This window comes from Nycticebus coucang, chromosome 9, assembly GCF_027406575.1.
Source record: "Nycticebus coucang isolate mNycCou1 chromosome 9, mNycCou1.pri, whole genome shotgun sequence".
In the NCBI taxonomy this organism is placed as follows: domain Eukaryota; kingdom Metazoa; phylum Chordata; class Mammalia; order Primates; family Lorisidae; genus Nycticebus; species Nycticebus coucang.
Genome location: NC_069788.1, coordinates 26,326,342 through 26,340,728, shown reverse-complemented (window position 1 = coordinate 26,340,728; position 14,387 = coordinate 26,326,342). Strand labels below are relative to the sequence as shown.

General features: G+C 37.5%; 1 protein-coding gene across 1 annotated transcript in view; it reads left to right on the top strand.

Annotated features, from left to right (window-relative positions):
• The window catches only part of LRRC1 (leucine rich repeat containing 1), a 157,282-nt gene that overhangs the window by 78,925 nt on the left and 63,970 nt on the right, over nucleotides 1-14,387 (top strand). The window contains exons 3-4 of the mRNA XM_053602610.1: nucleotides 3,892-3,970; nucleotides 7,313-7,402. Of these exons, the coding sequence (XP_053458585.1) occupies nucleotides 3,892-3,970; nucleotides 7,313-7,402 (169 nt within the window). The remainder of the gene's footprint in view (nucleotides 1-3,891; nucleotides 3,971-7,312; nucleotides 7,403-14,387) is intronic.

Here is a 14,387-nt window from a genome sequence, read left to right as displayed (position 1 = left end):
GTGTTTAAATGTGCCACTTATTTTACCCTTTTTATCTTTATAATAAAGACCTTATTTCGGAAGTGTGATTATCCCCTTTTTCTAAAAGAGGGAACTCTTTATCTAGAAAATATAGAAGAACCTCTGTAATTGACCACCTCCTGAAGTCAACCTAAAAGTCAACCTAATTTTCACAGACTGGACATGCACCACATGTATGTGTCAGTACAGGAGGCCTAGTTCCTTAGGTTGGCCACTTCCTTATGCTTAACCGTTTGTTACAGTCCCTTGGGTGGTCAACTTACACAGCTGCTATTGTAAATATTTGTAAATAGCCCAACCTGGCATTTGGTAATCTGCTTTCAAGAGATCTTTCCAGCCTTCTGTCTAGATCAGCGATTCTCAACCTGTGGGACCCACAGGAACTGTATTACAGGGCTGTGGCATTAGGAAGGTTGAGAACCGCTGCTCTACATATTCCTGTTTTGATATCCTGACGTTCAGGCACATGTTACTGTCGTGTCCCAGGGGTCACCCTCTCTTCACTCTGCACCAGATGTCACATTCATGCCTGTGCTTCTCCTCTCTTATTTTATTTGGTTCAAAGCATAACAGCATCCTTTTTCGTCTAGTTTTCTCTCTTCTCTTGCAGCACTTATGGGCTACACTGGCAATATTTAAAAATACCTCCCGATGGTCTATTTTACAGATAAGAAATTAAGGCACAGGTAGGGTAAGTGGTTTGCTCAAGGATACAAACCTAATAAATGCAGAAAACTGGTACAGATACTGCTCTTATGGCTGTTTGAATTTGATGGAGGACAAATTGAATACAGAGAGAGACCATTTAAGAGGATATTGTTATCATCTCATCTGGATGATTGGGGCCTGAATTAAGTTGATAACAATAGAAGTGGACAGAAAAAGATGGCTAGGAAAAATAATCAGAGAATAATAAAAGGACTTGGCAATTGGTGAGTGTCTAAAAAAGGGGGGGGGAAGGATTCAAATTACAATTTTTTAATGAGATAAGAAGTCAGGGTAGGCCTCATTGAGAAACTGGTATTTTTCATATATTTAATATTAAACTTCACATTTGTCCCTAGCATAATATTTGGGAATCAGTTAAAGGTGATTTCAGCTGGAAATAACCTGCAAGCTTCGTAGTTATCTGTTTTAAGAAATCTAGGACTAAGCAGTTTTCTTACCTATAAAATAGAGACAAGACATACCAGGTGAAAGAGCAGCCGTCCTCACTGAGACTGCACAGTGCTAGTTTCTCATCCATTTGTTCAGTCCCTGCGGCCTGCTTATGGTATGCTGAACACTGTGTCGGCTCTGGAGAAACAGCAGCACACGGGCCTGGAGTGGGTCTGTCTTCCTAGTGAGTATGCAGTTTAGTAAGGTAGAGCGAACCATCACCAAACAATTATTTAAAGAAAACTGGTTTTTGATTCTGGTCCCTATCTTAAACATTGTTATTGTTGTCAAATTTTAAGCCTTTTTAATTTTGTGAAGGCAAAAAGTGGAAGCCTAATGAGCGCATGTATATATGAAAATAAAAAAAAATAAAATTATTATTTAAATTAAAAAAAATAAAAAAATAAAACTGTAACCGATCTTATGAAAGTGGAGCCCAAGTAACTTAGGAGCAGGAGAAGCCAACCTGATTTTGGGGTTTAGGGAAAGTGTCCCTGAGGATGTGACACGATAGCTCAATATTTCAGTGTAAATAACTTTTTCTTTCTTTTTTTTTTGAGACAGAGTCTCAAACTGTTGCCCTGGGTAGAGTGCTGTGGCATCAGAGCTCACAGCAACCTCAAACTCTTGGGCTTAATTGATTCTCTTGCCTCAGCCTCCCAAGTACCTGGGACTATAGGCGCCCCTCACAACGCCTGGCTATTTTTTGTTGTTGCAGTTGTCATTGTTGTTTTAGCTGGCCCAGGCCGGGTTCAAACCCGCCAGCCTCGGTGTGTGTGTCTGGGGACCTACCCACTGAGCTATAGGTGCTGCCTGTAAATAACTCTTCTAAAGCAAACCAGGACTCTTTAAACCACATCTGTTGCCTTTCTTGTCTCTAGTGTCTATTTTGTATATGAAAGATACACTAATTTATTTTTGAAGGATTAAATAAGATAATATATAATAAATGGACTACCACTGTATTTGTACTTCGGGGCCTATAAATGCTTATGAGTTTTAAAAATCCATTCCAATGTCAACTGTGGACAAGCTATATACAGAGGTTGCCAAACAATAGCAATATATGAATACATAACCCATTTTAAGAAAGGAAAAAACAATTTTAAAATTGTAATACTCAAGTCATGTTTGACTTCTGTAATTACAAGAGATACAAGATAAAATACATAAGATAATAAATGTTATTGGTAAATATTGAGTATTGCAATTTTAATACAGTTTTTTTTCTTTCTTAAAAGGGCATACTTTTTTTTGGTACCCTCTGTATATACAGTATCTATATGCATAGTTTTTATGAACCTAGGATCATAATGTTTGTTTTTTCACTATTTGACTATGTAAGGCAGAAAATAGTATGAGGAAAACAACACAGATTCACATGTCTTAGGCTTTTAAATTTGAACTGAAAGCTTCCATGTACCATCTGATTCTTTTGAGGTTGTTGGAACAGGCCATCCATTTATTCCCTTTATTTCTCCCTTCTCCATACCACCACCAATCTAGAAATATTAAGTGCATTTTGACTCAGCTTATATCAGTTGAAGGACCGGCATAGGCCCAGGAGAATGTTTTCTATTTTAGCCCTTCTCAATGTTACAATGTCTGAAATAAATGTATTCTTGAAATTAAGTGCTATGAACTAACCTTTTAAAGGCCTAACTTCTATAATCTCAGGTTTTACATCAAGAGAAAGAGGGATTTAAACTAACAAGTTTGGTCATTTTGAATCACAATATTTTAGTGGTCAGTGAACATGGGAAAAATATTCAGCCCTATTAGTAATAAAAGGAATATAAAATAAAATATCACCAGACTATTTTGCCAATAAAGTTGACATTTAAAAAAATGTAAACTAAAGAAAAGGAGAGATCTTGAATTGGGTACCTTGTACAGGCAGATAAAAGTATTAATAGGTATAAGCTGCCCCCCCCCAAAGCAATTTAACAGTATTTTAAAAGTACTGTAGATATGGTAATGTTTTTGACGTAGTAATTCCACTTCTTTGAACTTAGTCTAAGGAAATAATCAGAAATGGGCATAAATATAACATCAGGAGCTTTGTCCAACATTGGGGTACTGATTTAACGAGGATAAGAATATATGCTGTATACTTTTCTGCCATTAAGAGTGGCGGATGGAAAAATGGTAGAGGAAAAAACAATGTAAAGTGAAAAAAATTGTCATGAACCTAGCATTGTGAAATATAATCTCACGTGTTTACGAGCTCATGCATGTATGAGTGACAGCTGAAAAATAGATCAGAATGAAGGATTATCCCTGGGAATGTTGTCTTTTTCTTTTCTTTTTGTACTTTTCTGCATTTTCTAAATTCTTAAGTTTGTAATTAGAAGAAATGCATAATTTGAGAACGCACTGCTACAGTGCCTGGTACTGACAACAGCCACGTGACGACAGAAGGACAGAGTCCAGTGGGAATTACGGTCGGACACCGTCAGTGCCACTTGATAGGGTGGTGGGACTGGGTGTAGTGGTGGCTGTTTTTAATATTCAGCTTTAATATGCTTCTGGCATATCTTCTGTTAAGAAAGCAAATATAAATATGTGTAGAAAAATGCTTTTATAAATCCATGCCATACTTGGATGAAGCTAGTAATTGTCAGATATCCTCTTGTGACTGTGGTCCATTTTTAGAACGATGAAAACTGTTAATAATGGTGGTAAAAGATAGACATTTTCTTTATCCCACAGATATTCCTGAAATTCCAGAAAGCATCTCATTCTGTAAAGCACTACAGATAGCTGACTTCAGCGGAAACCCCCTGACTAGGTAATCTTTCTGTTTGCTTTTCTATCTGTGGGACTAAGGATATATTTTTTGGTAGCCAAGTAAGGAACACAGCCAGATTACCCATCCTGGAGGTACCTGGATGGATCACTGTCTTTATCAAGGATGGTTGACTTTTGCAAATATTTATGTATAAATAGCCCTGTACAAAAAAGGCACACGGTGCTATTGATAGAAACATGAAACGGATGTTGTTGGATAAGGGAGGCCCAGTGGAGTATAAAGAACAGGAGGAGAGCATTTCTGAAGCAATAGAAGAATTGCAGTAGTTTATAAATCCCCAATTGATCTGTCTTGTGGGATAAGACTGAATTCTAAACTCCCAGAGAGTATAAAGCATTGTTACTGACGGAGAAGTCCTATTAGAGTTGTGTTCCACTCCAGTTATGAAGCATGTTTGCTATCTCAACTTGCCTCTGACTCTCCTTTACAAAAACAAACCCATCAACATCATTATTTTCTTACTTTAAAAGCTGTGGGGATTTCTGTGGGTTTATCCTCCAAATAAAGCCACCTGTCAGTGTTTGACTTCTTATTCCAGTTTTGCCCTTCCTGGGATGACACAGCATGTCACCCAGGTGTGGCAAGTGGTGTTGCTGTGAGCTGCTCCTTGTTGCTCCTGACCTAATCACGAGTCCACTGACCACTGGCCTCCAGGCTTCAGTGTTATCAGGATCACTGAATTGGTGCCTACCTGGCAACGCAGAAATAGGCCTGGGGAGTCTGTTCTACAGGTCTCTGTGGGCCAGGTAGATCCATTGCTTTCTTTTCCTTTTCTTTTCATAAAATTGCGATTCAAATTTGCAAATTATTTCACCATTTTAAAGTTGCTGGGGACTTCTCAGGTATGGAATGCTGGAGAATGCACTATTTACTTTTGTTTTTCTCATACCTTCTTATTTTCAAGAAGTAAATATGTTTTATGTGTTTTAAATGTTTTTCTTTTCCAACCTCAAACTCTTGGGCTCAAGTGATTCTCTTGGCTCAGCCTCCTTAGTAGTTGGGACTACAGGCACCCATCACAATGCCCGGCTACTTTTTTTGTTTGTTTGTTTTAGCAGGCCCAGCTGGGTTCGAACCCACCAGCCCTGCTGCATATGGCCGGTGCCCTAAGCACTGAGCTATGGGCGTCCTGTTTTAAAAAATATTTTTTGTTTTCCTTCTGAAGTCAGAGCTCCTTGATGTGCAATGCGAGCCTCCCCCAGCCCCTGCATCTGACCTTGGTCTGTCTCGCCACTCTCATTGCCTGTGTCAGCCTCATTCTCTGCTGTACATGGTGCTCATAGTTAGTTCATTTCACGCCTGTCTCTTCTTGGCTATCACAAGCCTTGCACTCTCCCTTAAGATGCAGCTTATGCATTACACATTTTCAGGATGCCTTCCCCAGTTTCTGTCCACAGGTCCCTCTTCTGGGCCTCTGTAACATTCTCTGTGTGGATTTTTCATCACATTTGAAATCTACACTTAAATTAGTCCTTTGACCAAGATTCTTCAACTAGACCAAGAAATATACTTGTATTCCTCTATTATTTATTATTGTATCTCCAACCCTACTCCAGTTCCTGGAATGGAATAAATATTCCATAAATGTTTGTTGAACTTAACTAAGCTTACGTCCGTTTATAGGGTTAGGTAAGCTGGGAAATACTCATCATTGCTGCTTTTCCATAAAAGTTTGTTGAACTTAACTAAGCTCATGGCCGTTTATAAGGTTAGGTAAGCTGGGAAATATGCATTATTGCTGCTTTTAAGTGTTTTTAACCACTCAGTTGTTTAATCCCCTTTTCTATTCCTTTTCAAATGACTTTACCATTAATCTCAAGACACTCAACTAGCAAATGCCTAGATTGTATGAAACTTTACTTGTTTTTTTATCCTGGCCTCGTATTTGGCAGATTTCTTAAAGCCGTTTTAACTTGGCAGGTGTGCTGCTTTTTTAAGAATTAAGACAAAATCTATGAGTCGAAAGGATTTAAAAGTTACACTTTATTAGGCCTACTTATTTAATGGTTGAGGAAATTGAGGCTCAAATAGGATCATGTACCTAGTGCATGGGAAGCCTAGACTATGTATGGCTCATGTCTCCTGACCTGAAATTTGTGGTCCTTCATCACAGCTGTATTTGTTTGGCTATTAATATTAACAGACGGTAAAAAGTAAATCAGCTACTTAAAAATACACTTTCCTTATGTTGAAGAACATTTTATCTAGTTTTAAAATTTCAAAGTGATATATGAGAAATTTCTGGTAAAAACTAAGGCAGAATGGATAAGGTGCATCTTTTGAATTATAAGTAAAAAATCTTACCTCTGTTACTCTGTTAACTGATCCCAAGAACATTTTTCAGTGGTTATAAACCTTCCAGTCAGTACTTTTATCTTGTGAGCCTAGATTTGATTTTGAAGTTTGCAATTAACCTGTAATAAATGTCAAACTATAATATAGGATTTTTTGAAAAGGAACCTAGGAAGACAAAAATGAAAGATTGTAATCGAGAAACTCTCACTAAAGCTTGAAGTTTGTCCTCTACTGAAAAAAGGGGCAGTTATTTATATGTGTCTATATTAGGAGATTTATGTGTAGGGACCTTTAGCATGTTAGATGTAATGACATCCTTTTGCCTTTTGTTAGGTTTTTTTTCCCTGCCATAGGAATATTGAAACTAAACCTTTTCTGTAAATTTTAAATAATTATTTTATTTTGAAGCCTTGGTATTCATAGAGTTTAAGGGACATGCAAAAATGTCCTTTTTGTGTAGAACATATTGAAACATTTCAAGTGATTGGCATCTTAAATAGAATTACAAGAAAGAAGAAAGTAGCAATTGGCTGTCAGCTAATCAAGTCCAAGTACTCCATTGCTTTGCTGTGAGTATTATAAACTACAGGAAGAAAAATTGAGTAGCTGTCCTGCGTTTTATTATAATCTTGTGGGATGAGAAAATTTTCTCTTCATTTTCTGCTAAGAATAAAGTATTTTCACTCTTAGGCACCTTTGGCTGTAGCAATAATTTATCATTTTCTTTCATTGAGCATTCAGTAGTCTCAACATTTCCCCTCTCTGATCTTAGAGCTTTCATATCTTTCCTCTTTAATGATTTCTGGTTCACCATATCAGCAAATATTCTCCCCTGTACTTTCATTAGGTAGATGAAATATTTGTTTTTCTTTCTTATTTATGTCTGATATATAAGAAGACAAAGCAAGCATGCCATACATGCCATTTTTAGGAGATTATTTTAATTAGCATATAGAAGAAATTATTATGTTTAGTATACACTTTACAAGCACTTTCTTTTTTGATTTACAACATTTTTTGTTTTAGGTTACCAGAAAGCTTTCCTGAGTTACAGAATTTAACATGTCTTTCTGTAAATGACATCTCACTACAGTCTCTGCCTGAAAACATTGGCAAGTAAGTTTTTATGTGAAGTTTGTGTACATATCAAAGTAACAGGGTGTTTATGCCATCAACTCCACCCTCCTTTCTTTTTACAGCCTGCCTCTACTTTGAAAGCCATTTACTCATTCTTCATCTGCCTTCAAGAAAGATCATAGCCAGCTGTGTATTTGCATCTAATTGCCCCTAAATTGTAATGGTTAAAATGGGCACTGTTACTTGTTACTATTAAAATACTTAATAGTTTAGAAGTTCTTTTTAAACCGATGGATTACAAAGTAGTTAATTTAAGTAAAGTAGCATGTGTCACTTAGGAGGCTAGTAAAAACTATTAGAAACTGCCCCTCAGTAATTTGAATCATGCTAGGGAGGGAGAGCCAACAGTTTTCAGACCCTACTGGAAACTTAACGTGTCCCTAACGAACAGCGACGCCTGACAGTGTTTGTGAGCTGTGGACTGAGAGCATGGGGCAAGAAGGGTGTGTCTGGAGAGCAGGAGTGAAATTGGGTAAGGATTGGAACGATGTGGGCACATTTCCACGTTGCTGGCTTAGAGGTCAGGGAAGACCCAACCATAGCAACAAGTTGAATCCTCTGATGAAAATGTGTGCTAGTGAGTAAATGTTCTGTTGTACATTCCACAGATGAATGAGATGAATTATCTTAGCAAACCCTTTTTACTTCCTTAGGACATACAGTGGATCAGGCTGATGGATGGAGTAGTTCATGATAAATAGCTTAAAATGAAAGCCCGACTTGGCTCACCTAACTTGGTGGACCAGTGTGCTCTAGCCCTGGAATTGATGTTCTCTTGTGTTTACCTGTCCTGCCTGAGTTCCAGGACAAAACAGAAACTTGCTCTTTGCCAACCACAGTAAGGGGTTGAGTGTAGTCTGACGGTCTGTTCTGTGAAAGTTCTCTTTCCAGAGGCCTGTAAGAGTTTTTGACAACTTTTTTTCTTCCTTTTCCTCCTGCGCAGGCAGAAGACACCTGGTTGATCCCTGTGTCAGCCAGCAAGTTGGTATATTTCCCTGGGGAGTACAATGATGCTTTAACTTAACGCCAGTAGACTTGCTGATTAAGAATTGGGCCCTGAGTTCTTTGGTGGGGCAGGAGACAGGAAGCCCCGGTGCACCCTGGCTTTCGGTGTCAGTTGCAGGGGAAAGAATAGTATTCTACTGTTGATTCCATGCACTTTTACTTGTCTTTTGCTATGTCCAGCTTGATATCTTTGCAATTTAAAAATCCTTCAATACAGTAGCCATTTAAATACCCAAATAGGTATGGCCCTTCTCCTCCTCAGGGTCTCTGGAATGAAATCCCTTGGCACCTCCCTGCCATTCATCTCAGCACACCGCTGTGCAGAGGGCCGTCCCTTCTAGGGCCTGATTATTGCCTCCTGCCTTCCTTGTCTTAAGTCTTTTTAAAAAGGTGTAATGCTTTGAGAGAAAATATGTTCTTAATAAACTGGAATGCCTGTCATCTCTACTGTGTTGTTTTAATGGAAATTTATTTAATAATTATATCAGAATAAATTTTAATGTTTATTATCCCGTAGCTTCTGTTACTATTTATACCTGTTTTTGTCAATGTTCAGAATTTCTATCAGTAATAAGGGTAGTATGTTTTGTTTTTAGACTTAATCGGCTTGTGTTACTGTTACAGCATTATGTGCACCAATTGTTCGCACAATAAAATGTCACTTTGAGCTTGAAATTAACTATTCTTAGGTTAGTTTGTGAAATTAAGTAAGAAATGGAGAGTTTCCTATTCCTCATTGTTAATAATTTTGTTACCATAATTAGAAACTCTAAGATTTCTTCCTATTGGATTTAAGATTTATGCATCCTCAAGTAACAGCCTGTTCCCACTTAGTAGAAAAAAAGAATAAAGTCTTCTTTAGAGATTAAGTACCCCTGGCATCCCCAGGCTGAAAAGGCCCTTGAAACAGATGAAATAGTGAATTGTTGAGGAACGCTAATGTATGTATACTACTATATTTTAAGCAAATCATTATTTGAAACTTATGACTTTTCCCTGAAAGGACTCTTCAGTTTCTCGAAGGATTCTAGAATGGTTTCTTTAGAGCATTTAACACATTTAGTTAACCGATATTTAGTAAACCAATACAACTTGTCAGAGATAATATGGTTTTGTCAAGAGGGTACACCTGTTTGATATTCCAAAATATGTGAAGGGCATGAAATGGCCATTCAAATGGTTGATATTTACTGTCATCTTTGTAGACTCTGAAAAATTGATCTTTGTAAAATTAATTCATCTTTGTAGAATTAATTTTGCATAAATTAATCCTGCTTTTGTGGTCATGTGAGTAAGCCATATTAGCATAGATCTTTTGAGCATCAGTGAAGAAAAAGCTTCTGTTTCTCTTCTGTGTGACACCTCGCACAGTACTTGGCATTAACTAGGAAAGCCTTGGATTTCTCAAGGATTTGGGCCACCTCAGGGTGGGCAGGAGTGCCCTCACAGGGAGGGGAGGGCCAAGCCTTTTTCTAGAATGAGCAGACATGCCGTGCCTTGAAGCTGGGTACACCTGCAAGCATCTCTCCCATCATGTGCTTGATATGCCCAAGATCAGTTAATTTGACGTTTTGGGGAGTTGATGGCAGAGCTGGAGCTGAAATACAGTTTCACTCCTGTGTTTTTCCACTTCTCTAGCCTGCCTTCGCTGTAGGACAGTTGGTTCCAGGTCCCTTAGGAGTCAGTAATTTTTTTTAGTGTTCCCAGAAATAGCTAACAGTTCATTCATTAAATAGTTAGGTCAAAACATATTAGTAAGTAGCTATGCCCTAACAACCTAGTAGTTGCCTAAAAAAATATACGTATTAATTGAAAGACTAAATATTTTTATTTCATTCTTAAGTGTTCCCAATTATTTATGGTAAGTTCTTATGTAATGTCATCAATAGGTTCTTGGAAACAGCAACTGTAAGTGAAATGACATATAATTAAACTGATTTTTTTTTTTTTTTTTTAATTTTTTGTAGAGACAGAGTCTCACTTTATCATCCTTGGTAGAGTGCCGTGGCATCATATATCTCACAGCAACCTCTAACTCCTGGGCTTAGGCGATTCTTTTGCCTTAGCCTCCCAAGTAGCTGGGACTATAGGCGCTCACCATAACACCCAGATATTTTTTTTGTTGCAGTTTGTCTGGGGCCGGGTTTAAACCTGCCACCCTCGGTATATGGAGCTGGCACCCTACTCACTGAGCCACAGGCACTGCCCACTGAAACTGATTTTAACATAGGCTTTTTTTTTTAATTTTAGTGGTTAAGAGAATTTTATCCAACTACTCTCTTAACTCAATTTTGAGATCTTTTTTTCTTCATGGTTTGTAATGTATGCTTCCCTTTAATTTTCTTTTCGATACAAATCAGATAATGTATTTTTTTATTGTTAAATCATAGCTGTGTACATTTGTGCAATCGAGGGGTACAATGTGATGGTTTCATATATAATCTGAAATAATCTCATCAAACTGTTCAACGTAGCCTTCATGGCATTTTCTTAGTTACTGTATGTAGACATTTGTATTCTGCATTTAGTAGGTTTTGCCTGTACACATTCTAAGATGCACCGTAGGTGTGGCCCCACCCATTACCCTTCTTCCTCCCTAACCTCCCCCTCCCTTCCCCTCCCTTGGCCCTTTCCCCATATTCTTGAGCTATAGTTGGGTTATAGCCTTCATATGAAAGCTATAAATTAGCTTCATAGTAAGGCTGAGTACATTGGATACTTTTTCTTCCATTCTTGAGATACTTTGCTAGGAAGAATATGTTCCAGCTCCATCCATGTAAATAGGAAAGAGGTAAAGTCTCTTTCTTTCTTTAAGGCTGCATATATAATATTCCATGGTATACATGTACCACAATTTGCTGGTCCATTTGTGGGTTGATGGGCACTTGGGCTTCTTCCATGACTTAGCAAATTATGAATGGGGCTGCAATAAATAATCTGGTACAGACATCTTTGTTATACTGTGATTTTTGGTCTTCTGGGTATATACCTAGTAAAGGAATTACAGGATCGAATGACAGGTCTATTTTTAGATCTCTCAGTATTCTCCAAACATCCTTCCAAAAGGAACGTATTAGTGTGCATTCCCACCAGCAGTGTCGAAGTGTACCCTTTTCTCCACATCCACGCCAACATCTCTGGTTTTGGGATTTTGTTATGTGGGCTACTCTTACTGGGGTTACGTGATATCTCAAAGTAGTTTTGATTTGCATTTCTCTGATGATTAAGGATGATGAGCTTTTTTTCATGTGTCAGTAGATTGTGCGTCTGTCTTCTTTAGAGAAGTTTCTCTTCAAGTCCCTTGCCCACCCTGAGATGGGATCACTTGTTTTTTTCTTGCTAATATGTTTGAGTTCTCTGTGGATTCTGGTTATTAGACCTTTATTGGAGGTATAACCTGCAAATATTTTCTCCCATTCTGAGGACTGTCTGCTTGCTTTACTTACTATGTTCTTGGCTGTGCAGAAGCTTTTTAGTTTGATCAGGCCTCAGTAATGTATTTATGATACTGCTTCAATTGCCTGTGAGTCCTCCTCATAAAATATTTACCCAGGCTGATTCCTTCAAGAGTTTTCCCTGCACTTTCTTCAAGTATTTTTATAGTTTCATGTCTTAAGTTTAAATCTTTTATCCAGCGAGAGTCTATCTTAGTTAATGGTGAAAGGTGTGGGTCCAGTTTCAGTCTTTTACAGATTGCCAGCCAGTTCACCCAGCACCATTTGTTAAAAAGGGAATCTTTTCCCCACTGAATGTTTTTAATTGGCTTGTCAAAGATCAAATAATGGTAAGTAGTTGGGCTCATTTCTTGGTTCTCTATTCTGTTCCAGACATCTACTTCTCTGTTTTTGTGCTAGTACCATGCTGTTTTGCTCACTATTGTTTTATAGTACAGTCTCAGGTCTGGTAGTGTGATTCCTCCTGCTGTGTTTTTATTTCTAAGTAATGTTTTGGCTATTCGAGGTTTTTTCTGATTCCATATAAGACGAAGTATTTTTTTCAAGATCTTTAAAATATGACAATGAAGCTTTGATAGGAATTGCATTAAAATTATATATTGCTTTGGGTAGTATAGACATTTTAATGATGTTGATTCTTCCCAGCCATGAGCATGGTATGTTTTTCCATTTGTTAACATCTTCAGCTATTTCTTTTCTCAAAGTTTCATAGTTCTCTTTATAGAGATCTTTCACGTCCTTTGTTCAATAAACTCCCAAATATTTCATCTTCTTTGGCACTGCTGTGAAAGGCATAGACTCCTTGACTATTTTTTTGGCTTGGCTATTGTTGGTATATAAAGGCTACAGATTTATGGGTGTTGATTTTGTAGCCTGAGACATTGCTGTATTCCTTGATCACTTCTAAAAGTTTTATAGTAGAATCCCTAGTGTTTTCCAGATATACGATCATGTCATCTGCGAAGAGTGAAAGTTTGATCTCTTCTGACCCTATGTGGATACCCTTGATCGCCTTTTCTTCCCTAATTGCAATGGCTAATACTTCCATTACAATGTTAAAGAGCAATGGAGACAATGGGCAACCTTGCCTGGTTCCTGATCTAAGTGGGAATGATTTCAATTTAACTCCATTCAATATAATACTGGGTGTGGGTTTGCTGTAGATGGCCTCTATTAGTTTAAGAAATGTCCCTTCCATACCAATTTTCTTAAGTGTTCTGATCATGAAGGGATGCTGGATATTATCAAAAGCTTTTTCTTCATCAATTGAGAGAATCATATGGTTTTTATTTTTGAGTTTGTTTATGTGCTGAATTACATTTATAGATTTAGGTATATTGAACCAGCCTTGAGACCCTGGGATAAATCCCACTTGGTCATGGTGTATAATTTTTTTGATATGTTGTTGGATTCTGTTTGTTAGGACCCTATTGACTACTTTTGCATCAATATCCATTAGTGATATTGGTCTATAGTTTTCTTTTCTTGTTGGATCTTTCCCTGGTTTAGGGATCACAGTGATGTTTGCTTTATAGACTGTGTTCGGTAGTATTCCTTCTTTCTCTATATTTTGGAAGAGGTTTGGTAGTATAGGTACTAGTTCTTCTTTAAAGGTTTGGTAGAATTCTGACGTAAAGCCATCTGGTCCTGGGCTTTTCTTTTTAGGGAGGTTTTGTATAGTTGATGCTATTTCAGAACTTGATATAGGCCTATTCAACATATCCACTTCATTCTGGCTCAGTATTGGTAGGTGGCGTACTTCCAGGTATTGGTCAATTTCTTTCAGATTTTCATGTTTCTGATAGTAAAGTTTCTTGTAATATTCGTTAAGTATTTTTGAATTTCTGAGGGGTCTGTTGTTATTTCGTCTTTACCATTTGTGGATGAATTAGAGATTTTACTCTTTTTTTCCTGGTTAGGTTGGCCAAAGGTTTATCTATTTTATTGACCTTTTCAAAAAACCAACTTTCGGATTTATTGATCTCTTGTATAATTCTTTTGTTTTCAATTTCATTTAATTCTGCTCTGATTTTGGTTATTTCTTTTCTTCTGCTGGGGTTGGAGTGTTCTTCCTTCTCCAGTTGCTTGAGATGTTCCATTAAGTTATTAACGTCCTCTCTTTCCGTTCTCTTGAGGAAGGCTTGCAGTGCTATAAATTTCCCTCTTAGGACTGCCTTTGCGGTATCCCAGAGGTTCTGATAATTCGTGTCTTGATTGTTGTTTTGTTCGAAAAATTTGGTGATTTCCTTCTTAATCTCGTCTATAACCCATCTATCCTTCAGCATATGGTTATTTAGCTTCCATGTTTTTGTATGGGTATGCAGGTTCCTGTTGTTATTGAGTTCAACTTTCATTCCATGATGGTCTGAGAAGATGCAAGGAATAATTTCTATTTTTTTAAATTTGCTGAGGTTAGATTTGTGGTCTAGGATGTGGTCGATTTTGGAGTATGTTCCGTGGGCTGATGAGAAGAATGTGTATTCAGTTTTATTGGGATGAAATGT